Source organism: Notothenia rossii (genome assembly GCF_949606895.1).
Source record: "Notothenia rossii genome assembly, chromosome: 5".
Taxonomy (NCBI): Eukaryota; Metazoa; Chordata; class Actinopteri; order Perciformes; family Nototheniidae; genus Notothenia; species Notothenia rossii.
This window is the reverse complement of record NC_136903.1, coordinates 91,536,488-91,563,651: the sequence shown is the minus strand read 5'-3', so window position 1 is coordinate 91,563,651 and position 27,164 is coordinate 91,536,488. Positions and strand designations below refer to the sequence as shown.

Here is a 27,164-nt window from a genome sequence, read left to right as displayed (position 1 = left end):
CAGTTTAACCTTTACTTTGTCAAAAAAGAAGTCCCAGGCTCCTATAACTGTGCAACACACAAAAATACTTAACCTAGAAAAAGACATAATGGTGCAAGTGATTTGCAAGAATAAAGAAAATGTAATACATGTAAAGTGGATTAAGATAAACGCAGAATGTAAAGTGTTGTGAGGCCAGATGTTGAGTGTGGGAAAAACAGCGAGGAGTGAGACCTCCCATATGCTCAGACCATTTTGTCTCCCCCCCAACCTGCTGCAATGACGTCACACAGGTGGCGAGCTAATGGAAGTGTCAACAAACAAGACGTCACACTGCGCGGTCGACGTGATTGGCTCACAGCCCGCCGCCCGCAGTTGCTATGCAGGTTAACTTCTTTAAGTCTTTCTGAATGGCTCATGCACGGGCACGGACACACACACACACACACACAGACACACACACACACACACACACACACACACACACACACACACACACACAGACACACACACACACACACACACACACACACACACACACACACACACACACACACGTTGTTTGCATCTGGGCTGAAAAGAAAGCAGCAGGAAAATGTGGTGGAGACAGATCTGAAGCTATAAACACAGACATGAGTTATATATATATATATATCACATTATATATTATATACACATAAAGCTGTAAACGGTGCACACAGACAAAAGAGAGTATTAAGAAAGATAAACTAAATATGTACATTTCAATATTAATGTTAAATACACAAGTAGTTTTCATAGTGGTGAAATACTGATACAGAGTGAAAATACTTTATTTATCCTGGGGGAAATTGGGTTTTGTCAGTCGTAAAAATGAATCAAAGTGATTATATAAATATGTTTTATAAGTTAAATAAGTAAAATTTCTAATAAAAGATAGAAACATTTTTAATTGGATGACCATATTTAATAAACGAAGAAGTTGCAGTCAACATGTTATACAATAACATAACTGTATATTGCAATACAGGGAGAGACATGGGCCCAGCGCCATCTAGTGGCCTTATTGAGAACAGGCTTAACCAAGGCATCACCTGAAAGCTTATGTTCTGCTCTTTCAATATGGCTCAGTTTGTCTTTACTATGAACTTTCAGAGATATTCAATCAGAAAGAGAATGATGGCATCTGATCCAGACAGAATGTTTGACTTGTTTTCATATAGGGGTTGCATTGTTTGGACCCTCACTGTAGCTTTCCAGTAGCTAGTTGACTGGGTTGTCCACCCAGGTTGTGATCCTTGAAGGTCCTAGATATCATTTCTGGTGGAAAACCTTTTACAACATGTCTGTAAAATGACTTTGTAATTCTCGTAGATTGACGGTCAAAATGCTGCTGTGACAAAATAGTTTCACAATTTAAATAAAGTATATGTCTCTATGTCTATATGTGTGTGTCTCTCTGTGTGTCTGTCTGTGTGTCTGTCTGTGTGTGTGTGTGTGTGTGTGTGTGTGTGTGTGTGTGTGTGTGTGTGTGTGTCTGTCTGTCTGTCTGTCTGTCTGTCTGTCTGTCTGTCTGTGTGTGTGTGTGTGTGTGTCTGTCTGTGTGTCTGTCTGTCTGTCTGTCTGTGTGTCTGTCTGTGTGTCTGTGTGTGTGTGTGTGTGTGTCTGTCTTTATCCCGAAGTTGCATGTTTTGTTTATACAACGCATGGTACGTTCTCCGTCATCACGTTGACCCGGAAGCGGAATTACAACACGTGTGTTTTCTGAAGGGAATCACCACGCATGTTCAGAGAACCGAACTCAGGTAACAAACTATTATCTCTTAATGTAAGCGGCTATAGTAAAACTAACTCCACCGAGGAGTGATTTAAAGCTGTTTCTTAACAACAACCGGAGCTAATCTCACACGTGTTTCTCTCTGACTGTTAACAAACAAACTACTTAAACGTGGCTAGCTTTAGCCGGCTAGCTTTGTGCTAAACTGTCACTACTCGTTTCTTTTCATTTCAGTCTTTATTGAAAAACAAACACCTTTTGTGAAGTAGTTTGAAGCTCTTTATTGACAGTACAAAGAGCTAGTCTCACACGTGTTCCTCCCTGACTGTTAAAAAGCGAAAACTACTTAAACGTGGCTAGCTTTTGCCGGCTAGCTCTGGGACAAAATGTCCAATAAGATGGACATTCAGGTGTTATGGCAGCAACAGAGTAAAAAGCATAGGAGTCATTTACGCTGGGAACATGTCCAAATAACTTTTTAAAGTCTAACTTGTTATAAATGTTCTGGAAAATAGCGTGCATAAAGAAATATAATCTTGTTTATTTGTTTATTCCACACATGGCAGTTATTTTAAAACAAACGATGTACACTGTTTGTGACCATGGAGTAAAGGAGCAGGGAGAAGAACATCTTATTGTACCTGCCCTACTAATAACGAGAACACTGGGTTATTTTGTGCATCTTGGGAACCGTTTGTTCACACTTGGTGGCTGTAATTCTGGGGACCCAAGATGTGCAATTTGGACATATCCGGTAACTTTTAATAGAAAATGTAAAAACGAGCATTGTTGCTGAGACACTGCACTTTAAAGTAAACTACAAACAATTCCTCTTACTCTACTGACTCTAAAATGACCCAAAAACATGTTACAGTGTTGTTTGGCTGAAGTAAATGTTTTCTTTGTTCTTTTTCTCAGAGTCCCAGAATGCATTATTTACATTTAAAATAGCACCACATGGGGTCCGTTTACAGACATGTCATCTTTCTCACACATTGTCCGTTTGCAGCTTTGTGTTTCTCCTAAAACTAGACAGAGATCATCCTCATTCATTTTCCCCATGCCACACATATTCCTGTGTCCAGGTGTTGCTGACAAATAGCAGGGAAACTAGTGTGTACAAAAAAAAGGTAGCGTCCAATACAGTTGTTTCTATCTGTCCCCACCCCTTTTTAAAAAAACAAAACAAAGTGACTTCTTCCAACACTGTGTTTAAAGCCATGTGATTTTAACATCTGTCTTTCAGGATACATACTGAACCTCCCCTCTCTCCGTCATCATGGCTGTGAGGGCGTCTTTTGAGAAGAACAACGAGATCGGCTGCTTCGCTAAACTCACCAACACGTACTGTCTGGTGGCCGTCGGTGGCTCGGAGAACTTCTACAGGTAACACATCTGAGATATTAGTCTGGTGGCAGCTCACAGAGAACTTCTACAGGTAACACACCTGAGATATTAGTCTGGTGGCAGCTCACAGAGAACTTCTACAGGTAACACACCTGAGATATTAGTCTGGTGGCAGCTCACAGAGAACTTCTACAGGTAACACACCTGAGATATTAGTCTGGTGGCAGCTCACAGAGAACTTCTACAGGTAACACACCTGAGATATTAGCCTGGTGGCAGCTCACAGAGAACTTCTACAGGTAACACACCTGAGATATTAGTCTGGTGGCAGCTCACAGAGAACTTCTACAGGTAACACACCTGAGATATTAGTCTGGTGGCAGCTCACAGAGAACTTCTACAGGTAACACACCTGAGATATTAGTCTGGTGGCAGCTCACAGAGAACTTCTACAGGTAACACACCTGAGATATTAGTCTGGTGGCAGCTCACAGAGAACTTCTACAGGTAACACACCTGAGATATTAGCCTGGTGGCAGCTCATAGAGAACTTCTACAGGTAACACACCTGAGATATTAGCCTGGTGGCAGCTCACAGAGAACTTCTACAGGTAACACACCTGAGATATTAGTCTGGTGGCAGCTCACAGAGAACTTCTACAGGTAACACACCTGAGATATTAGTCTGGTGGCAGCTCATAGAGAACTTCTACAGGTAACACACCTGAGATATTAGTCTGGTGGCAGCTCACAGAGAACTTCTACAGGTAACACACCTGAGATATTAGTCTGGTGGCAGCTCACAGAGAACTTCTACAGGTAACACACCTGAGATATTAGCCTGGTGGCAGCTCACAGAGAACTTCTACAGGTAACACACCTGAGATATTAGTCTGGTGGCAGCTCACAGAGAACTTCTACAGGTAACACACCTGAGATATTAGTCTGGTGGCAGCTCATAGAGAACTTCTACAGGTAACACACCTGAGATATTACCCTGGTGGCAGCTCATAGAGAACTTCTACAGGTAACACACCTGAGATATTAGTCTGGTGGCAGCTCACAGAGAACTTCTACAGGTAACACACCTGAGATATTAGTCTGGTGGCAGCTCACAGAGAACTTCTACAGGTAACACACCTGAGATATTAGTCTGGTGGCAGCTCATAGAGAACTTCTACAGGTAACACACCTGAGATATTAGTCTGGTGGCAGCTCACAGAGAACTTCTACAGGTAACACACCTGAGATATTAGTCTGGTGGCAGCTCACAGAGAACTTCTACAGGTAACACACCTGAGATATTAGCCTGGTGGCAGCTCATAGAGAACTTCTACAGGTAACACACCTGAGATATTAGCCTGGTGGCAGCTCACAGAGAACTTCTACAGGTAACACACCTGAGATATTAGTCTGGTGGCAGCTCACAGAGAACTTCTACAGGTAACACACCTGAGATATTAGTCTGGTGGCAGCTCATAGAGAACTTCTACAGGTAACACACCTGAGATATTAGTCTGGTGGCAGCTCACAGAGAACTTCTACAGGTAACACACCTGAGATATTAGTCTGGTGGCAGCTCACAGAGAACTTCTACAGGTAACACACCTGAGATATTAGCCTGGTGGCAGCTCACAGAGAACTTCTACAGGTAACACACCTGAGATATTAGTCTGGTGGCAGCTCACAGAGAACTTCTACAGGTAACACACCTGAGATATTAGTCTGGTGGCAGCTCATAGAGAACTTCTACAGGTAACACACCTGAGATATTACCCTGGTGGCAGCTCATAGAGAACTTCTACAGGTAACACACCTGAGATATTAGTCTGGTGGCAGCTCACAGAGAACTTCTACAGGTAACACACCTGAGATATTAGTCTGGTGGCAGCTCACAGAGAACTTCTACAGGTAACACACCTGAGATATTAGTCTGGTGGCAGCTCATAGAGAACTTCTACAGGTAACACACCTGAGATATTAGTCTGGTGGCAGCTCACAGAGAACTTCTACAGGTAACACACCTGAGATATTAGTCTGGTGGCAGCTCATAGAGAACTTCTACAGGTAACACACCTGAGATATTAGTCTGGTGGCAGCTCACAGAGAACTTCTACAGGTAACACACCTGAGATATTAGTCTGGTGGCAGCTCACAGAGAACTTCTACTTCAGTACAAAGTCGGAGTACCTTTCCACCTCAAAGGTTATAATACTACTGAAAATCTTGGCGAATTCAAACATCTTCAAGTGTTTTCAATGGTAATTGTTTCTAACATAATCATTCCGATAAGTAGAAGTACTTCAATATCAGTCAAATGGTGATTATTGTTCGTGTTTATTTATTGCTTAAAAACTTAAGATCTGATCTGAAACCAGTGCCCGTTGTTGTCTGTGTGACGCAGTGTGTTCGAGGGGGAGTTGTCAGAAACCATCCCGGTGTTTCACGCCTCCATCGCAGGCTGTCGCATCATCGGGAGGATGTGTGTGGGTGAGTCACACACACACACACACACACACACACGGGAAACCGATCGCTACAAAACATTTAAGGTCCTGTGAATTTAACATTTATATTTATGAGGTTGATTAAATGAACATTTTGATGTGTTTTTATAAAATATTGACCATTTTTGACATGATGCTTTTTACCAAGAATGTGAGCAGAAGGCCTTCACATGTTGAAGACATTAAACAAAAAACATTAGCCAAAGTTATTTTAAGATGCAGTAGAACTCTGAAGTGCTGCAAATCAGAAGAGCAGTGGCGTTGTAAAGAGTAGATGTGTCCATGGAGGTCTGAGGTCACAGGCTCCTCCCCCAACAGGTAACACAGTGACAAGTAAACAAACTCTGAAATAATACAAACAAAAGGCAGAGTTGGAGAGGAGCCAAAAACATGGCAGCCATCATCACCGGCAGCGTTTCTGACAATTCTGACTGTTTCTAAATATTCTGACTTTATTCACCAAATTCTGACTTATTCACAAACATTTAAGTAGTCATCACATACAGAGCATCAACTAGTTCCTGAACAGTGTCCTTCACATGCTGATATCCAAGAGAGGGAACTGTGCTGATGGTTTTGTGTCCGTGGTGCGTTCAGGGAACCGTCACGGCCTGATTGTGCCCAGCAGCGCGACGGACCAGGAGCTGCAGCACATCAGGAACAGTCTGCCGGACGCCGTGCGCGTGCAGCGGGTCGAGGAGAGGCTGTCGGCGCTGGGGAACGTCATCGCCTGCAACGACTACGTGGCTCTGGTCCATCCTGACCTCGACCGGGTGAGACTCAACATTACACCGCCGTGTTCTTCATCGGTTACATATGAACACATCTCATCGGTTTGCTGCCGAGCGAAGTCTTGATGCAGCTAAATGTTCCAGAGACACGTTTCACATACACGGGGACATGTACGCCTACTTTCAATTTCATATTATTGCTTTCAACTGACCTGATAGTTATGTGAGATTTGTTGACATAATAGATTGAATAAAGTCAACGTTGCATATTTCTCAGTGTGGGATTGTGTTCCTGAAGGCTGCAAGGTATCGCAAAACGAGGGAGGGAGAAAAGGCGTAGCCTGACCGAAATACCATACTCTGTTTTGTCATATATTTGGCAGCAGTGTTTTTTCAAGACATGGTAATTGTACATCTTAAATTTGTCCGTCCAAAATGCCTAAAATAAAAAAGTACGAACATTAGGGAGCGATCCGGACTTCACAGTAAAATAAAGTGTGGCCTCTGAGGTTTTACGAAATCAGTCCACTTTCTCCATCGTGACACAAATAGTTCCAGTTTGTGATTAAAAATACCATGCTCAATAGGGCTGCTCAATTAATCGTATTTTAATCGCAAGTACGATTATGGCTTTCAACGATTACGCAAACAACGTAATCGAAATAAAACGATGATTTTTTATTATTACTATTAAAAAATTTTTGTTATAAATTTGAATTATTATTTTTTTCAATTGAATTCTGCTTAAAGTTCAGAGTAATCAACTGTTAAAAACATACTGTTAAAACATTTGTTCTCCAATAAATTGATGTGTTCAAAGTAAATGGATAATCGTTTTTTAATAATCTTGATATCAATTATTGACCCAAATAATCGAGATTATGATTTTTGCCATAATCGAGCAGCGCTAATACTTAATCACAAACATAGTCATGGTGGGAAAGAACGTACAAAACTGTGTGTATATATATATATATATATATATATATATATATGTACATACACTGAACAAAAATATAAACGCAACACTTTTGTTTTTGCTCCCATTTTTCATGAGATGAACTCAAAGATCTAAAACATTTTCTATAAACACAAAATAACCATTTCTCTCAAATATTGTTCACAAATCTGAAAAAATGTGTGATAGTGAGCACTTCTCCTTTGCCGAGATAATCCATCCCACCTCACAGGTGTGGCATATCAAGATGCTGATTAGACAGCATGATTATTGCACAGGTGTGCCTTAGGCTGGCCACAATAAAAGGCCACTCTGAAACGTGCAGTTTTGCTTTATTGGGGGGGTCTGGGGGGGTCCAAAAACCAGTCAGTATCTGGTGTGAGGGTTAGGGTTAGGGTAATGTTGTGAATCGAGTGGCCTGTGTTCGTCGTCCATACCATACGCCTGCCCATACCATAACCCCACCACCACCATGGGCCACTCAAGGGCACCACGGCAGGGCAGGAGGTGAACTGGGTCCTCTCCAAGGAGCAGTCCACACTCCATGTTTAGGTCTGTTCGGGGACTTGAACCGGCGACCCTACGGCTCCCAGTCCAAGCCCCTATGAGGCTGGAATGGGTGATCTGTTTCAAACACTTCAGAGACATGTTTTTATATATATATCTGAGACCTGTAATATATGCCTAAAGATAGTATAATAGGAGAGCTTTAATAGATGGATTGTTTTTTAGGTGTTTCTAAAGTGGAAATGTTCCTGTGTGATGAACTCTCCCGTTGTGGACGTACACTGCATCTTTACATGAATGACATCAATCTGTTCATAGTTTTTTTCAGCAATATCCACATGACACAAAACTCAGATGAGAAAGAGAGACGGACCAACTAGAGAGGAGACATTTCTTTCCAGCAGAGTTCTGTCCTCCTTTAGGGCTGAACAGAGCGAGTCCACACATTGTGTTTCTCCTTCCTGTACTCTTTGATAACCGGGCAGTCCCAGAAAACATGGAAGTGGTTTTCCTTCTGGTTACCACAGTTCCAAATACTGTGTTCTCATGGTGGTGCTGTGTGCAGGAGACGGAGGAGATCCTGGCAGACACCCTGAAGGTGGAGGTCTTCCGTCAGACGGTGGCTGAGCAGGTTCTGGTTGGGTCTTACTGTGCCTTCAGTAATCAGGGAGGCCTGGTCCACCCCAAGACATCCATCGAGGACCAGGACGAGCTCTCCTCCCTGCTGCAGGTCCCTCTGGTGGTGAGTGGACTCAATCAATCAATCAATCAATCAATCAATCCCACAAGGGGCAATTGGTTATGAGCAGCTTATGACATGAACAGGAACATACAGGAAGAAAACACACAAATGCCTGTGAGCAGAGAGAGAGGGAGGGAGTACACACACCCTGCACTCAAGTAGAAGTACAGATACTAGAGTGTAAAAATACTCTGGTAGAAGTACTGACTAAACTGTGTGTGTTGTACTGTGTGTGTGTGTGTGTGTGTGTGTGTGTGTGTGGTACAGTGTGTGTGTGGTACAGTGTGTAGGTGTGTGGTACTGTGTGTGTGTGTGGTACAGTGTGTGTGGTACAGTGTGTAGGTGTGTGGTACTGTGTGTGTGTGTGGTACAGTGTGTGTGGTACAGTGTGTGTGTGGTACAGTGTGTGTGTGTGTGTGTGGTACAGTGTGTGTGTGTGTGTGGTACAGTGTGTGTGGTACAGTGTGTAGGTGTGTGGTACTGTGTGTGTGTGGTACAGTGTGTGTGTGGTACAGTGTGTGTGGTACAGTGTGTGTGTGGTACAGTGTGTGTGTGTGTGGTACAGTGTGTGTGTGGTACAGTGTGTGTGGTACAGTGTGTGTGTGTGGTACAGTGTGTGTGTTGTACTGTGTGTGTGGTACAGTGTGTGTGTGTGGTACAGTGTGTGTGTTGTACTGTGTGTGTGTGTGTGTGTGGTACAGTGTGTGTGTGGTACAGTGTGTGGGTGTGTGGTACAGTGTGTGTGTGTGGTACAGTGTGTGTGGTACAGTGTGTGTGGGGTACAGTGTGTGTGTGGTACAGTGTGTGTGGTACAGTGTGTGTGTGTGTTGTACAGTGTGTGTGTGTGGTACAGTGTGTGTGTGTGGTACAGTGTGTGTGTTGTACTGTGTGTGTGTGTGGTACAGTGTGTGTGGTACTGTGTGTGTGTGTGTGTGTGTGTGGTACAGTGTGTGTGGTACAGTGTGTGGGTGTGTGGTACAGTGTGTGTGGTACAGTGTGTAGGTGTGTGGTACTGTGTGTGTGGTACAGTGTGTGTGTGTGTGGTACAGTGTGTGTGTGGTACAGTGTGTGTGTGTGTGTGTGGTACAGTGTGTGTGTGGTACAGTGTGTGTGGTACAGTGTGTGTGTGGTACAGTGTGTGTGTGGTACAGTGTGTGTGGTACAGTGTGTGTGTGTGTGGTACAGTGTGTGTGTGGTACAGTGTGTGTGTGTGTGTGTGGTACAGTGTGTGTGGTACAGTGTGTGTGTGGTACAGTGTGTGTGTGTGGTACAGTGTGTGTGTGGTACAGTGTGTGTGTTGTACTGTGTGTGTGTGTGTGTGTGTGTGGTACAGTGTGTGTGGTACAGTGTGTGGGTGTGTGGTACAGTGTGTGTGTGGTACAGTGTGTGGGTGTGTGGTACAGTGTGTGTGTGTGTGGTACAGTGTGTGTGGTACAGTGTGTGTGGGGTACAGTGTGTGTGTGTGTGTGTGTGTGTGTGGTACAGTGTGTGTGTGGTACAGTGTGTGTGGTACAGTGTGTGTGTGTGTTGTACAGTGTGTGTGTGTGTGTTGTACAGTGTGTGTGTGTGGTACAGTGTGTGTTGTACAGTGTGTGTGTTGTACTGTGTGTGTGTGTGTGGTACAGTGTGTGTGGTACTGTGTGTGTGTGTGTGTGTGGTACAGTGTGTGGGTGTGTGGTACTGTGTGTGTGTGTGTGTGGTACTGTGTGTGTGGTACAGTGTGTGTGTGTGGTACAGTGTGTGTGTGGTACAGTGTGTGTGTGTGTGTGTGTGTGGTACAGTGTGTGTGTGGTACAGTGTGTGTGTGGTACAGTGTGTGTGGTACAGTGTGTGTGTGTGGTACAGTGTGTGTGTGGTACAGTGTGTGTGGTACAGTGTGTAGGTGTGTTGTACTGTGTGTGTGTGTGGTACAGTGTGTAGGTGTGTGGTACAGTGTGTGTGTGGTACAGTGTGTAGGTGTGTGGTACAGTGTGTGTGTGGCGGACAGACGGGTCTCAGTTGGTTTGGTTTCCTCTGCGACTTCCGGCCCGTATGTGTCCTTGGGGATTTGCAGTCTTTTCATCGTTCATCATTCACACTGCAGTGTCTCCAGCTAACTTGTGGCTTCCTGTGCAGGCGGGCACGGTGAACCGAGGCAGCGAGGTGATCGCCGGGGGGATGGTGGTGAACGACTGGTGTGCGTTCTGCGGCCTGGACACCACGAGCACCGAGCTGTCCGTCATTGAGAGCGTCTTCAGGCTCAGCGACGCAGCGCAGCCCTCCGCCATCGCCACCACCATGAGGGACTCGCTCATCGACAGGTAGGAACTCTTTACTCACCTTTATTACTCACCCAGCAGGTACAAGGTCATGCAATACAGCAGAACACAGTGACACCCACAAAGAAACTCGTTTGCACCGGAACATCACACACTAGGGATGTCCCGATCACCTCTTTTTGCTCCCGATCCGATTCCGATCATTTGATTTTGACAATTTGCCGATACCGAGTTTTCCCGATCCGATCTTTATGCAATGCATTAAGAGAAAAATCATTCAAGTTGTCCCTTAAGGTTATTTTTTTATTTAAATGTGATATTCTATCCTACATGGATATAGCTTCTTTCTTTCACAGCAGCATTGGATCAGTTCAGTTGTGCAGCATTGGATCAAAACTAAATAAAGCTTTCAGTACTCGTTAGCTTACTGCTACAATTAGACACTGCGCCCACTCTGTTGCCAGATTTGAGAGAAATAAGCAACCAGGTCTACAAGCCCCAAAGAAGCAACACATACATGATGTTCTGTCATTTGAAACCAAAACTAAGGCCTCAGGATGACTTTAAGACTTGAACATGGTCATTTTTGTTTTGTAACATTGAATACAAAATTTAAAAAAAATAAAAAAATAAAAAAATCCCGATCGATTTCTTTCTCCCGATCTTTTGAAAATCACGTGATCGGCTCCGATCACGTGATCGGATCGGGACATCTCTATCTCACACACTCACACTCACAATCACACTCACAATCATCCTCGCTGACACGCCCACACACACTGTTTAATAATAACATGTGATGCTGTTCTGCGCTCAGAATGAAAAAAGGTCACACACACACACACACACACACACACACACACACACACACACACACACACACACACAGACACACACACACACACACACACACACACACACACACACACACACACACACACAGGCTACCACCTGTTCATGTAATAGCTTTTAAGAAATATTACAATAACAGAGGAGATGTTATGTAAACGGATTGAAACGCCTCCATTGGATTCCTTTGTTAATTCATCCAATCCAGAATTAATGAAAAAATCCCACATTGAATGAAGTCCGTCTAACCTTAGAGAGCTGTAACCCCCCCCGAGTTCTGTTTGAAGAGCTTTTTAGCGGTTATTTCCTCCAGGGCTGCTCAATTAATTATATTTCAATCGCGATTACGATTATAGCTTGGAACGATTACGAAAACAACGTAATCAAAATAAAACGATTATTTTTTTATTATCACTTTCAGTTGAATTATGCTTAAAGTTCGGGGTCATCAACTGTTAGAAACATACTGTTCAAATGTTTTTTCTCCAATAAATTGATGTTTTCAAAGTAAATGGATAATCGTTTTTAATAATCGTGATATCGATTATTGACCCAGTTGAATATGTTTTACCAAAGTGTTGGCTATATGTTAAGGAGTTTTCAGGTTGTGACATATTTGTTGATCTTGTTTATTGGTATTTATTATTTTGATATTATTTATTTAAATGTGGACATGAATGTATAATTTATTTTATTTTGTATTGGTTTTTCAGTTGATTACCCCGAACGTATAATTCAACAGTTAAAAAGTTCAAATTATTATTTGTTTTAAAGTACAATAAATGGATGTTTTCAAAGTCAATGAATAATCGCATTTAATAATCGCAATTACAATTATTGACCCAAATAATCGAGATCATGATTTTTGCCGTAATCGAGCAGCCCTACTTTCCTCACTTCCTGTAGAAACCATTCAACGTGTCAGTGTGGTTTTGAACTCCTCCTCTGCTCTGTTTCCCTCAGCATGGCGTAAGGATCGCAAACAAGAGAACCAACCAGCTGCTGGACCTCGACGACTCCTCCTCCTCCTCCTCCTCCTCCTCCTCCTCCTCCTCCTCCTCCCCCCCACCTGCAGACATATTCCAGTTATCCTCTTATCCTTCTTAATCGCTTCCCTCTGTCATTAAACCCTTTCTGCTAAACACCCAGCATGTCCAATCCAAATCTCTGAAGGACTTTTATTAATGGGGAATACTATGATCCAAATGCATTTAGTAGTGTTCTCCCAGTTTGGTGCAGAAGCTGTGCTTAACACACGTGTTAAAAGTCAATTATTTCTGTGCCTGTGTCATAAAGAAAGTCTAAAAGGAAGCTTGTGTCGATAAGACTGTATTATGTTTAAGAGATGATATGATAATGATCAAACTGATGATGTTATCATGCAGTACGAAACACACACACACACACACACACACACACACACATACACATACACATACACACACACACACACACACACAGTGAGATGGATGTTTTCTGTATGAAATGAATGAGACAGATTTCTCACTCGAACCGAAGGCCTGAACACGGTTTATTTTTAACGAACAGTACGTTTCGTCTGTCTTGTGAAAATCAAAAATAAAATCACCCTCTTTTTATCCGTTTGTGGTCTTTATGATTTCAGGGAGAGTTACGAGAAGGAACGTTTAGTTGGTTAGAAAATGATTTAAAGTGATTTCTGGGGCTGTTAGATACAACTACTGTTCAGATTAAGGGCTGCATAATATAGTATAGAGTAAAATACTGAAGTACTAAACCTCCATGTCTTAGAACAGTACTTCAGTTCATTTGCATCACTGCATGAAATGACAGACTATTACCTACTTAAATAAATCATAGGAAGCGAAACCGTCTTCTCTCATTAACATAATTAATGAACTATCTAACAATATTTAAAGTATTTGAATCAGCCTTTACATGCTGCTCTAACATCGAGGTTTCAGTTTAAGAAGTATTAATAAGAGTTAATTTCACTCGTGATTTTGTTTGCAGGAGATCTTTTGACGTAATGTGTTGAAACTTTCCTAAAGTAAAGACTGAATACTTATTTAAGACATCACCCTCTGATGCTTTGATGTAGTCCCTGAAGGCAGCATCTCCCTCGTCCAATGGGATTGTGTAGATATAGATGTTCTCTGTTCGCACCACCTGACACCAAAACAAATTCCTTGTATGTGTAAACCTACCTGGCACTCGTGTGTCTTTGCTGCCCTCTGCTGGTGGGGTATTTATTTTATATATTTTAGTTCAGGGGTGTCCAAACTTATTCCTCTGAGGGCCATACACTATAGGTGATGTACTTTTCCTCAAAAGTGGAGTTATGGGTTAGCAAAATCAATGAAAATAAGGGTAAATTATTCTTGATACTTGAGGTGGGAAGTAGTGAAGTACAAATACTTTGTTACTGTACTTAAGTACATCATTCTGGTATCTACTTTACTCCACTACTTATTTTTCTGACGACTTTTAACTTTGACTTCTTACGTTTGTAACACAAATACCTGAACTTTCTACTTCTCACATGTTGAACTCCAATACCTGTACTTTCTACTTCTTACATGTTGAACTCAAATACCTGTACTTTCTACTTCTCACATGTTGAACTCAAATACCTGAACTTTCTACTTCTTACATGTTGAACTCAAATACCTGTACTTTCTACTTCTTACATGTTGAACTCAAATACCTGTACTTTCTACTTCTTACATGTTGAACTCAAATACCTGTACTTTCTACTTCTCACATGTTGAACACAAATACCTGTACTTTCTACTTCTTACATGTTGAACTCAAATACCTGTACTTTCTACTTCTCACATGTTGAACACAAATACCTGAACTTTCTACTTCTCACATGTTGAACTCAAATACCTGTACTTTCTACTTCTCACATGTTGAACTCAAATACCTGAACTTTCTACTTCTTACATGTTGAACTCAAATACCTGTACTTTCTACTTCTTACATGTTGAACTCAAATACCTGTACTTTCTACTTCTTACATGTTGAACTCAAATACCTGTACTTTCTACTTCTTACATGTTGAACTCAAATACCTGTACTTTCTACTTCTCACATGTTGAACACAAATACCTGTACTTTCTACTTCTTACATGTTGAACTCAAATACCTGTACTTTCTACTTCTCTCATTTTCCAAACAGGCTGGTTCCTTTAGTCTGAATGTGTGTTTGGTGGCGTGATCATTATTATTTAGAGTCATTGCGTGCCTATTGATTTGAACACGATCCGTGTATCCATCATTTCCTGGTCTTCTCTAAAGAAGAGGGACCAATGGAAACGTTGTCATGTTGCCGTTGGTCACCATGGAAACATTCATTAGCTAACAATGACATTATTGTTCTGTTAATATAAAGGGAGGTCAGGTACTCTTTAAAACAGCTGCTAGTTATGGGTACTTTTTACTGAAGTACATTTCAAAGTTCTTTACTTTGACTTGAGTAAAGAAGTTTAGTCAGTACTTCTACTTTCACCAGAGTATTTTTAAACACGAGTATCTGTACTTCTACTTGAGTAAAGGATGAGTGTGCTTTTTCCCTCTCTGCCTGAATATGCTTTAAGAAACGTCACAGCTGAGCTCTCCATAACTTAACAGAAGCTTCAGAGTGCTTATAAGGGGAAATATGAAGGGTCTATTCAAAGCTGGTCATGGAAATGTGTTTTTTTTATCAATTAAGATTTCCCTCCGAATAATGGTCAAAGACCTGACTGGTGATATTAATTTATTGAAATCTCCAACATCAACGTCAGAGCTATAAAGACACAAAAACAACAAATACATTTAGGCTCCATCCGTATTAGAATCAGTTTGGTATACTACCAAAAGTGAACAGCAAACAGCCAACACACAGAGCTACAAAACAACTTATAAACGAATTAGGACACAACCTACTTGTTTATATCATAGTTAATACCAACCTTGTGTCTCTTCGGGGGGTGCTAACACTTAAACATACACTTTAGCCTTTACAGGCCCGGCATATGTACTCAGTGGCGTAACTATCGACGGTGCGACGCACCGGGGCCCCGAGCCGGCAAGGGGCCCATGCAAAAAATATAATATTATAATATAATATTATTTTTCAATGGCATCGACCTGTTCACGCAGTCTTCAAAGTAACCAAGCAACCTAAATTAATTTGTAATTTGTCTGTCCAGTGACCTTGCTCCCTTTCATGTCATGTGATAACTTGCGTGACGAGCGAGCCGTTTAATCAACCTGTACTGTAGCTAGCAGCAGCAAGTTCGGCAGCATTATAAAAAATGTAATAGCTTGCATTTATAATGTACAGCAAACCAAAGCACAAGAACAGCGCTCAAAAGAGAAAGGACAAGAGAGGACAAGGACATGTAACAGCTAAACTGACAAGATTAGACCGTTTTTTTTGTCATACATCGTCCTCGAAATCGAGCGCTAACGTTAGCAAAGTTGACGTGCAGCGGTAGCCGGAGGCTAACGATAGCTCACCACCATCATTGCCATCTAGCTCCACAAGTGAAGCTGTATCCGTGGCCGTGGCTGTGCGACCTTCTTCTCCAGCCAGCCAGGAGGAGAGGCTTGATTTGGCTGTGCCTGGTCCAACAGTTCCCCCAAGGGCCCCAACCGATAGGGGACTCTATGGCGCTATTGAGACCCCCGACGCCAAGATATAAAGCTATATTATAGCAACCGGTCCATGTAGGCCTACCGGCCCATTCCCCAGAGACAAACATCAAGGAAACAGGTGTAATCCTCTTCTTAGTGCACTGTGCCGTTGTCAGGCTGTGGTGGTCTGAGGCCAGGGCAAGCTGTGGTGGTCTGAGGCCAGGGCAGGCTGTGGTTGTCTGAGGCCAGGGCAGTCTGTGGTGGTCTGAGGCCAGGGCAGGCTGTGGTGGTCTGAGGAGAGGGCAGGCTGTGGTGGTCTGAGGCCAGGGCAGGCTGAGGTGGTCTGAGGCCAGGGCAGGCTGTGGTTGATAGCCTATACAATACTTTTTTGTAGATTTGTTATGTACGTGTTTCCCCATATTTCAAGCTTGGTATGGAAATAAGTTATGACTCTTATCAACTGTTATGACCTGGCTCAAAAGGCCACAACAAAGAGGAGACACACCGTATCAATGGTTAATAAAATATGTTTATTAAAGTAAGTAATTCAAATGAACCAAATTAAAGAAGTGCAAAGTGAGTAAAGCTTGAGGTGTGGGCGTCAGTGGTATCAGTAGTGTAAATGCAGGGTGAGGATTGCATGGACGTGTATGTGAGGGTGTTGAGGTGCACAAAGTAAAGCAACTGAAGTAGCAACAGCATACTAAACAAAACCGGATGCTTGTAGGAAGGGGCAGAGAGAGCAGAGAGGGAGCTGCAGGGCACCGGACCCAGGTGCCCTAACACAGCACAGCCACACCCTCTCCAGGTGAGGTAGCATCACACAACTGGCATGTGTTATTTAAAAAAGTAACTATTTGAAAAGTGGGTTCTTATAAACTCATGAATACTGCTGCGTAATATATTTGTAAGAAGTGCAATAAAAGATAAACACAAGTTTCAGGTGTTCATATTCCATTATACTTTTTTTTATTTAGCTGCGGGCCAATTAAAAATGTAATGTACTGCATTTAAAAAAGCCGAACATTTACATAAACATAGATTAAGAACATGAGAAGTCTACCTCTTCAGTGACGAACAAACTAAAGAAAAGAAGGAAACATTTTAAAGGCAACTTTTTATTTATTTCTTTATTGGCAAATGCTTTGAATAAGGTTGCAGCAATGCGTCTATATACACCCCTCCGAACAGTGACATGTCAGAAAGCCTAAAGAAAAACACACTTTGTAACACAGCTCGATTATATGATCGTTTTATACGCACACAGTTCTTTTGTTTTCCTTCAAAACGTTCACTTATTTTCAGTTTTTGGTTCGGGAAACATCTACAAATGTCTACATTAAACAATGCAATTAAGATATACATACATTTATAAAAACAAAGGTTAAAACATGCAGGGTGTGTAGTGCGTCACAACCTTTTGTAAAGTATTTTCAAAGAAAGGCAGACGGACACACGGACAGAGAGGAGGGTTGATAATAATAATTGTTATATAGATATACAGTCATTTCCTAAAAAAACCTCTATGCCAACTCTCTTATATTGGTTTTAATTTATGTGCAAAAGAAGCTTGTCCATGTCCAACGTTAAATACATTTTGTTATGTCTAATGCTCAAGTCTATGCTACCAAGCTGTGAGGAGCTCAATATACAAAATGTGATAATTATATTATTTAAGTTTCACTGCCCAAGCCTTTAATGATCATTAAATGACTCACTTCCTGTGCTGTAGTAGTGCTCTTTGACCCTTTATTGTCCTGTGATGCTAACGCTAACCGAGCTAACAGAGTGGTGCAGGGATGACGTATTTTTTTAATCCGACCCTGAAGGCAGCATCTCCCTGGTTCCCTCTGCTAAAAGCCAATGGGATTTCTCCATTGGCTTTGGGTCTGTGGTAAACAAAACGTTTAGGAAAAGCTATAAAGGAACTACAGCACGGTCACGACTCGCCTGTTAGCATCACACGACTCGCCTGTTAGCATCACACAACTCACCTGTTAGCACCACGACTCACCTGTTAGCATCACACGACTCGCCTGTTAGCATCACACGACTCGCCTGTTAGCATCACACGACTCGCCTGACTAAAGGTCATCACGCCCAACATTAGTCGCCGTTAGCTTAGCATGAAGTCATGTGACCGTGCTATGAGTCAGGTGATGCTAACAGGCGAGTCGTGATGCTAACATGTGAGCCAGGTGATGCTAACTGGCGAGTCGTGATGCTAACAGGTGAGTCGCGTGATGCCAACAGGCGAGTCGTGATGCTAACATGTGAGTCAGGTGATGCCAACAGGCGAGTCGTGATGCTAACATGTGAGTCAGGTGATGCTAACTGGCGAGTCGTGATGCTAACATGTAAGTCGTGATGCTAACAGGCGAGTCGCGTGATGCCAACAGGTGAGTCGTGATGCTAACAGACGAGTCGCGTGATGCCAACAGGCGAGTCGTGATGCTAACATGTAAGTCGTGATGCTAACATGTAAGTCGTGATGCTAACAGGCGAGTCGCGTGATGCCAACAGGTGGATTCTTGATGCTAACAGGCGAGTCGTGATGCTAACAAGTGAGTCAGGTGATGCTAACAGGCGAGTCGTGATGCTAACAGGTGACTCAGGTGATGCTAACAGGCGAGTCGTGATGCTAACAGGCGAGTCGTGATGCTAACAGGTGACTCAGGTGATGCTAACAGGCGAGTCGTGATGCTAACAGGCGAGTCGTGATGCTAACAGGTGACTCAGGTGATGCTAACAGGTGACTCAGGTGATGCTAACAGGTGAGTCGTGATGCTAACAGGTGACTCAGGTGATGCTAACAGGCGAGTCGTGATGCTAACAAGTGAGTCAGGTGATGCTAACAGGCGAGTCGTGATGCTAACAGGTGACTCAGGTGATGCTAACAGGCGAGTCGTGATGCTAACAGGTGAGTCGTGATGCTAACAGGTGTGTTGTGCTTCAGTCTGTTACTCAGAGACAGGATGTAGCAGCGTCTCTTTTAGTGATGCTAATGCCAACTTCCCTTCTGTGACGTTTACAGGAAGTGGTAGTGTTGTGCACATGTAAGATTAATTATTAAAGTAATTCAATGTCCGAGGATTACAGTCGACGGTCAAATGTACGACGGTCAAATGAACGATTAAAAAGAAACAAACTACACAACAAAACTACGGCTAATGTCTCGAACAAAAGGCAACGATTAAAACACTAAAAAGTGAGTAAAAATAAAAAAGGTAAAACTACAATCGCTCCCCCAACGATCTGCTAGCTTCAATGACGGGAATAAAGGGCGACACATGGGGATAAAGAAGAATCTTTAAACCACTTCCTGTCTGGCTTAGCGTGTCTAAAACACTCAACAATTTCAAAAACGCCCAAATGTGATTGGCCTGTTTTGTCCCGCTTTTTCAAAATAGGAGTCTGTGTGGGACCGAGAGAATAAAAGCAAACACAGGATGTCCTCAGCTAGTTTTGTACTGACCAATAGGAAGAGGGGGGGTCCACTAAAGAGAGGGAACATGTCACATGACCAATGGAAGGGGGAGGAGACAGATTTGATGTCCCTTATCTTTTCGTTGCTTGTATATATTTTGTCCTCATTCATCTTTTTTCCAAATGAATCATTACTAGAATTTGTCACTCTTTGTCTGCTCTTGGTGGACACCTCTGAGGAGAGGATCAACAGATTTGGTGGTTATTGATACCTCCTCAGGCCCCCCCAGCACCTGAAGATGTCCCCTCTCTCTCTCTCTCTCCCCTCTCCCTCTCCCTCCCCCCCAGCACCTGTCTCTCTCTCTCTCTCTCTCTCTCCCCTCTCTATCTCTCCCTCACCCTCCTCTTCCCCCCCTAGCACCCGAAGGTCTCCTGCGAGGCGTACACCATGTAGAGGAAGCCGTCCTCGTCCCTCTCCTGCTCGTAGATCTCAGAGATGGGCGTGCAGACGGACACCATGCTGTGCTGGTTCACCAGCAGGAAGAAGGCCTGGGTCGGGTTCAGCTGCAGACGCCGCCTGGGGGACGGGGACATTTGGGTTAAAGATTATGTTTTGATGTAGTCCCTGAAGGCAGCATCTCTCTAGTCCAATGGGATTTCTACATTTAATCTCCACATATTGAAAACATCACTTTAGGATTTCTGTCTTTGTTTTTGATCGAGATACCCCTAGCTGCAGAAACGTACATATTGTGTGTGTGTGTGTGTGTGTGTGTGTGTGTGTGTGTGTGTGTGTGTGTGTGTGTGTGTGTGTGTGTGTGTGTGTGTGTGTGTGTGTGTGTGTGTGTGTGTGTGTGTGTGTGTGTGTGTGTGTGTGTGTTTGTGTGTGTGTGTATGACTCTGTTGGTGTGTGTGGGGGGGAGGTTTGGTTTAAGGATGATGCATTTGATGTAGTCCATGAAGGCAGCATCCCCCTCGTCCAATGGGATTTCTACATTTGATTTTAGATAACTGCAGAAATTAATTTCCACATATTAACTTGACACTTTTTCTGATCGAGAGACCCCTAGCGGTAGAAACGTGCATATTGTGTATTAACAGTGTATCTGTGCATGTTTACAGCCGTCCCTGTGTGTGTGTGTGTGTGTGTGTGTGTGTGTGTGTGTGTGTGTGTGTGTGTGTGTGTGTGTGTGTGTGTGTGTGTGTGTGTGTGTGTGTGTGTGTGTGTGTGTGTGTGTGTACCTGATTATCTTCACCAGCTCGCTCATGTTGACGTGGTCAGGAACCAGGAACTTGGTTTTGTCCAGAACAGGAAGCTGCTTCTCCCCCTTATACCTCTCGATGATCACCTGCAGACACAACGTACTGTAAATCAGAAATCTAATATGACTTAGCGTCGAAGTGTATGAGGTTGAAATTAAGGAGCAGCTTACAGGGATCTTGTTGGGGTGCTGATCCCGGATCTGCTCGACCTCTTTGCACCGGTCAGCTGTGGAGAACAAAAGCACAGTCTGTAAACAACAAGCATCACTTTCAAAAACACTTTGAATGCATCTTAACCTGATAAAAGAAAATGTCATTCCCATTGTGGCTATAACATAGAGATGTGTTCATAGCCCAGTGTTTCCCCTATACAAATAGCTGCTGAAATATGCGCGCCATTGCAAGGGGGCGCCAGCCAGGTACCCAAAAAAAAAAAGTTTATTTTTTAATTAAAATAATAATAAGTGGCGACCCTTTTTCATTTTTGATTGTTTGTTATGTGGATTTGTAGTATTTGTGTTACTGTACGTTCAATAAAGATGTATTTTTGCTAAATCTTGAGACATTGCCACTGTATGTACTAGACAGGGCCGATTTTTTGGCATAGAGCGCCAGATCTGGGAGGCACTGCGCTGGTAGCTCTGGGAGGGAAAACATTTTTTTGACCGTTGGTGCTCATCCTAATTTTTGGCTTTGATGTAACAACATTCATAATTAAGTAAATGTAACACCCTTTTCACCCCGGTTACACTTTTCATTTGCCCTGTACGATGGGCGCTGTAAGTGATGAAAGTGGGGGATGTTGGCTTATCTGGCGCCCACAGCTCACAGCCAAAGTGCGAGCGAGCGTGGGAGAGAGAGAGCGAGCGAGGGAGCGGGCGCACCGGTACCGTTGTTATTAGAATCTGGTGCTAGCTGCGCTAACGGATATAAGAAGTAGATGCTTCTACAACCAGGGTGGAGGAGAGCTCTCCTGTCAGACTGAGAGGCTCAGCGAGGTTAAGGACTCTCTGAGTATTTAGATAATTTTAGTCATCTCAGTGGGTCTCAAACGTTTTGACCACAAATTATGTGAACTTATATTTCCAAGGCACTCCTTTATAATTATTAGGATAAATAAAAACAGGTTTGAAATCCTTCCAATGTATACTATAGGACAGTAAACCAAAAATATCGTTTAAAGTTAGAGTTGTTATACGGGCAATGGCACTAACGGAACTAAAGGGGGAAAGTACTCCGGTGTGAACGCGGCAAATAAAAGCCATTCAAGTTCATACTGCGATTCTAATAACGTTATGATTAACTGTCCATAGTTATAGATAGGGGTGGTGAAAGCATTTAGTCGTTTTAGTGTCTCTACTTTAAAGAGTCCTCTCCTGCTGATGTTCAGGTGTATATCAGTATGTAGTGTCTCTACTTTAAAGAGTCCTCTCCTGCTGATGTTCAGGTGTATATCAGTATGTAGTGTCTCTACTTTAAAGAGTCCTCTCCTGCTGATGTTCAGGTGTATATCAGTATGTAGTGTCTCTACTTTAAAGAGTCCTCTCCTGCTGATGTTCAAGTGTATATCAGTATGTAGTGTCTCTACTTTAAAGAGTCCTCTCCTGCTGATGTTCAGGTGTATATCAGTATGTCGTGTCTCTACTTTAAAGAGTCCTCTCCTGCTGATGTTCAGGTGTATATCAGTATGTAGTGTCTCTACTTTAAAGAGTCCTCTCCTGCTGATGTTCAGGTGTATATCAGAATGTAGTGTCTCTACTTTAAAGAGTCCTCTCCTGCTGATGTTCAGGTGTATATCAGTATGTAGTGTCTCTACTTTAAAGAGTCCTCTCCTGCTGATGTTCAGGTGTATATCAGTATGTAGTGTCTCTACTTTAAAGAGTCCTCTCCTGCTAATCTTCAGGTGTATATCAGCATGTAGTGTCTCTACTTTAAAGAGTCCTCTCCTGCTGATGTTCAGGTGTATATCAGTATGTCGTGTCTCTACTTTAAAGAGTCCTCTCCTGCTGATGTTCAGGTGTATATCAGTATGTAGTGTCTCTACTTTAAAGAGTCCTCTCCTGCTAATCTTCAGGTGTATATCAGCATGTAGTGTCTCTACTTTAAAGAGTCCTCTCCTGCTGATGTTCAGGTGTATATCAGTATGTCGTGTCTCTACTTTAAAGAGTCCTCTCCTGCTGAGGTTCAGGTGTATATCAGTATGTAGTGTCTCTACTTTAAAGAGTCCTCTCCTGCTGATGTTCAGGTGTATATCAGTATGTAGTGTCTCTACTTTAAAGAGTCCTCTCCTGCTGATGTTCAGGTGTATATCAGTATGTAGTGTCTCTACTTTAAAGAGTCCTCTCCTGCTGATGTTCAGGTGTATATCAGTATGTAGTGTCTCTACTTTAAAGAGTCCTCTCCTGCTGATGTTCAGGTGTATATCAGTATGTAGTGTCTCTACTTTAAAGAGTCCTCTCCTGCTGATGTTCAGGTGTATATCAGTATGTAGTGTCTCTACATGTCTTCATGCTTTAATGTTCAAAAAGCTCTTTATTTTTCTCATACTGCCTGTTCTCAGCCAGCTCTGTTGTGATTGGTCAACCGCTTAGAGATATCCCGCCCCTTGTGTTGGAGCGCTAGCCAATAGAAAAGTTACATTGCGATGTCACTTTTTTACGGACGATAAACCACCACAGCCTGACAACGGCACAGCGCACTAAGAAGAGGATTACACCTGTTTCCTTGATGTTTGTCTCTGGGGAATGGGCCGGTAGGCCTACATGGACCGGTTGCTATAATATAGCTTTTGATCTTGGCGTCGGGGGTCTCAATAGCACCATAGAGTCCCCTATCGGTTGGGGCCCTTGGGGGAACTGTTGGACCAGGCACAGCCAAATCGAGCCTCTCCTCCTGGCTGGCTGGAGAGATAAAAAAGTAGTCCAATGGACTGGAGGCTTATTACCAAATATTTTAACCAAATACCTCAATATCGATATTGTGACAATATGTATATCACTTTTACCAAAGCGACACAATTAAGTTAATTTTTGTAAATAACAGTAATGTTAACTTAATGACTAAATAGGTCTGCTGAATTGTATAAAGTGACTTCACTGCAGCTTTTAAAACCAGGAAAACAAACTTTTGCCATATGACAATAAACACTACTAACATCTCGTCTCGTACACTGATAAGGCTGTAATATCGATGTATAACCCAGCTTTAATAAGCTTTTCTATAATCTACGATTCTAAATTGAGCCACAAACACACAAATGCTTTTAATATTGAAAATGTAGTGCAAATCCTCCATTATAAAAACCATGTCTTCTGTCCTTTTCTTGACAGTAAACGTATCTTTAAACTTGTATATTTTATACTTTTTTAATGCTATTTTATTTCTATTTGAGATGTTTACATTCTGGATTGTATATTTCTAGTCTTTTAACTTCTCTAATATCTTTTTATGCTCCCAAATTGATGAAGTACTTCTTAACTTATCTTAAACGCACAAAAAAATGCTTCAAATATTGAAATTGCAGAACAAATCCTCCCTAATGACCAGGTATAGTGTGTGTCTTCTTCTACGGGCTTTTCTTGGCAGTAACGATGCAAACATCTCTCGTGGTGTATTTCTATGTGTGTGTGTTCTCAATGAACACAGGTCCTCACTTAACATCTGGTTTCTGTGACCCCTGAGCCTTTCCCTCTTTCACTTGGCAATATGTCTCCCTCCTCTCACTGAACAACCCACCGCTCTCTGTAACGTTAGAGTCTCTCTATTTGAGGAAAGGGGGCATTAACACAGGCTGCGTTTAACGCTCAGAGACGGTGAATGGTTTCTTTGTCTTTATGTCTGCGGGTGTTTTCCTAGGAGAAGAGACGGTGCTTTTATCCAGAATAAAGGTCTTTCTTTCAGAAGATGCTGCAGGTCAGGCAGGATCTAATTTAAAAGCTCACAAAGGAGATACTCCAACAGGACTGTCTCGTATTGGATATCCAGTTCCCTTCCTGACTTTAAATCACTAAAGTCAAAATCCTCACCTATCCCCTATCATCAGGGCAGGCTCTGTTGTTCCTGCTATCAAGAAAGAGGGGTTTCAACTTTGAACTAAGACAAAAAGCACCGTAAGTTTCCTGTAATAGATCATAGACATAAAGTACTTTACTTTTATTAAAGTGCACGATCGAGTACTTTTACTCAAGATCTGAGTACTTGTACTTGTACTAAAGTACATGCTCCGAGTACTTCTCCACGTAGTCCTGTATTCAGCAGGTGATGCAACAGCCCTGGCCCCTCCCCTCTGAACACAGGGCCGTGTTTTGGTGTCAGGTGACCTCATAAATCAGAGAGCACGTGCACTGGGATAACGTGTCAGCACAAGTTGTTTTCCTTTTGAGCAAACACTCTATGTGTACCGTTAGCTTGGGCTAGCTAGCTGTGCCAGTCAATGCTAACAGGCTAATGTGACCTTTTAACATCAGAAGCCGAAAGAGATCACAGAAAAGATACCAGTTGTTCGTTGTCATTAAATTAGATTTAATCTTATGTGTCACTCTGGATTAGCACCAACAAATAACTGTTATCCTAACCCTTTAATGGTCTCTGTATCCTGGGGGATAAAGGTGAAATAAATAGTATATGGGTGTATTAATGTGTAGTATGGGTCTATGAACATGTAATATGGGTGTATAAACGTCTAATTAATGTGTAATACGGGTATATTAATGCGTAGTATGGGTGTATACACATTTAATATGGTGTAATTCATGTGCAATATGGGGGTAATGAAGAAAGAATCAAATCATATAATTTATAGATATGTATATGTGCCTATGTAGGGTTAACTTCTCATCCACAAGCTTCTCATATTGATGTAATAAATCTGAATTAGAAGCAGCTGCTGAACAGCTACAACAACATGAAGGACTGTCAACAGATTAGCTCGGTGGCTAGCAGGCCGGCTAACCAGGGAAACATTCTGCTGTTTATCTTCATTAAGTTACACAAAATGTTATTTTTCAGTCTTAATCACGACTAAAAAAGCTTTCAAATATAATAGTTCTCATAACGTGAAACTCACAGGATTATAAAATATATTAAAATGTGTTTTGAACCAGCTAACATATCACAACATTCAAGCTAATATGCAACAGACATATTCATCTTTATGTGACATAATACATATTTGTTATAGTATCTCTAACCTTAATAATATATGTACCTATTTAAAGGCTTCTACTCTGCTGTCTAGTACTTATTGTCTTTATTTGAGATAAAGTTAGTTAGATAAGATGACATTTTAAGCATTAAAAAAGCTTTCAAAAATAATAGTTGACACATTTAAAATGTGTTTTAAAGAGCTATGTTGATATGTTCATATCCCAACTTGGGTTGAATAAAGTATCTATCTATGTATCTAGTTATTAATCACAAGAACATCAGCTTCACTTGTCAACAGATATTTTTTTACTTTGTCAACAGATTAGCTCGGCAGCTAGCTAGCAGGCCGGCTAACATGCTAACAGACGTATTGGTGTTTTTCTTACCGAATGTCCTCCTCTGCTTGAAGGGTCTGTCGGACGGCATCTCTCTCGTTGTGTTCACACAGTTATTAGATATATGTATATATATGTATATATTATAAGATAAGAGCAGAATAAAGCAGCAAGAGGACGTGTTTCTCTCGGTCTGATGCTCTCTTTGCTCGTCACTCTCAGTTTCTGAAAACAGATCCAGACAAACAAAGCGAGTAAACGGAGGCGGTGACGTCATCCGCTGGATTTAAAGGGGACGTACACTAATTCATTATTTCTTTCTTTGGATTAATAATAATAATAGATTAATTTTGTTAGCGCTTTTACAGGTGCTCAAAGTCACTTTACAAAGATAGTGAAAATAAAAAAACAAGTAAATATAGTTAAAGTCAAATTAAAATTAAGCAATACAAAAACAATCACACATTACAAGCCAGATTGAAGAGGTGAGTTTTTGTAAATTTTCTGAAGGTGGTGAGGTCAGTGCAGTTTCTGATGGGTTGTGGGAGTGAGTTCTAGAGGAGGGGGGGGGGGGGCAGTGACGGAGAAGGCTTTGTGGTGATTGATGCGGGTGGGGATGGATAGGAGGTTGGCTTCTGATGAGCGGAGGAAGGGGTGTGGTGGTGCAGCAGGTCTGAGAGGTAGGGGGGAGCCTGTTTGTTGAGGGCTTTGTAAGTAATCAGGAGGACTTTGAAGTGGGTTCTTTGACGGACGGGG

General features: G+C 42.2%; 3 protein-coding genes across 7 annotated transcripts in view; 1 reads left to right on the top strand and 2 right to left on the bottom strand.

Annotated features, from left to right (window-relative positions):
- Window positions 1-27,164, bottom strand: part of LOC307041062 (nuclear factor 7, brain-like) — a 102,400-nt gene that overhangs the window by 18,850 nt on the left and 56,386 nt on the right. The window lies entirely within an intron of this gene.
- eif6 (eukaryotic translation initiation factor 6) lies at window positions 1,641-13,232 on the top strand. 2 transcript variants are annotated; one of them, XM_079684407.1, is made up of 7 exons: window positions 1,641-1,763; window positions 2,982-3,121; window positions 5,487-5,572; window positions 6,187-6,362; window positions 8,351-8,527; window positions 10,643-10,827; window positions 12,598-13,232. In XM_079684407.1, the coding sequence occupies exons 2-7, from the start codon at window positions 3,015-3,017 to the stop codon at window positions 12,605-12,607; spliced, it is 741 nt and encodes a 246-aa protein (XP_079540533.1). In that variant the 5' UTR covers window positions 1,641-1,763; window positions 2,982-3,014; the 3' UTR covers window positions 12,608-13,232. The 2 variants fall into 2 exon arrangements, with proteins under 2 accessions (XP_079540533.1, XP_079540534.1); XM_079684408.1 differs by lacking the exon at window positions 1,641-1,763 and adding an exon at window positions 2,843-2,865.
- Window positions 17,342-26,651, bottom strand: map1lc3a (microtubule-associated protein 1 light chain 3 alpha). 4 transcript variants are annotated; one of them, XR_013808986.1, is made up of 5 exons: window positions 26,460-26,651; window positions 21,099-21,154; window positions 20,908-21,014; window positions 18,234-20,242; window positions 17,342-18,189 (listed from the first exon to the last, which is right to left on the bottom strand). XR_013808986.1 is itself a non-coding variant. In XM_079685781.1 (4 exons), exons 1-4 carry the CDS (start codon window positions 26,497-26,499, stop codon window positions 20,080-20,082), a joined length of 366 nt encoding a protein of 121 aa, XP_079541907.1. In that variant the 5' UTR covers window positions 26,500-26,651; the 3' UTR covers window positions 17,342-20,079. The 4 variants fall into 4 exon arrangements, 1 of the variants encoding a protein (XP_079541907.1); XR_013808987.1 differs by having other exon boundaries at window positions 17,342-18,211; window positions 18,320-20,242; XR_013808988.1 differs by having other exon boundaries at window positions 18,320-20,242.

Excerpts from the sequence above, each read along its gene's own strand:
- eif6 (XM_079684407.1), top strand. The coding sequence starts at position 3,015 with ATGGCTGTGAGGGCGTCTTTTGAGAAGAACAACGAGATCGGCTGCTTC. Across the intron at positions 5,573-6,186 it reads CATCGGGAGGATGTGTGTGG|GGAACCGTCACGGCCTGATT; the intron begins GTGAGTCACACA and ends TGGTGCGTTCAG. Across the intron at positions 6,363-8,350 it reads TCCATCCTGACCTCGACCGG|GAGACGGAGGAGATCCTGGC; the intron begins GTGAGACTCAAC and ends TGCTGTGTGCAG.
- map1lc3a (XM_079685781.1), bottom strand. The coding sequence starts at position 26,499 with ATGCCGTCCGACAGACCCTTCAAGCAGAGGAGGACATTCG. Across the intron at positions 21,155-26,459 it reads CAAGCAGAGGAGGACATTCG|CTGACCGGTGCAAAGAGGTC; the intron begins GTAAGAAAAACA and ends TGTTCTCCACAG. Across the intron at positions 21,015-21,098 it reads AGCACCCCAACAAGATCCCT|GTGATCATCGAGAGGTATAA; the intron begins GTAAGCTGCTCC and ends TTGTGTCTGCAG.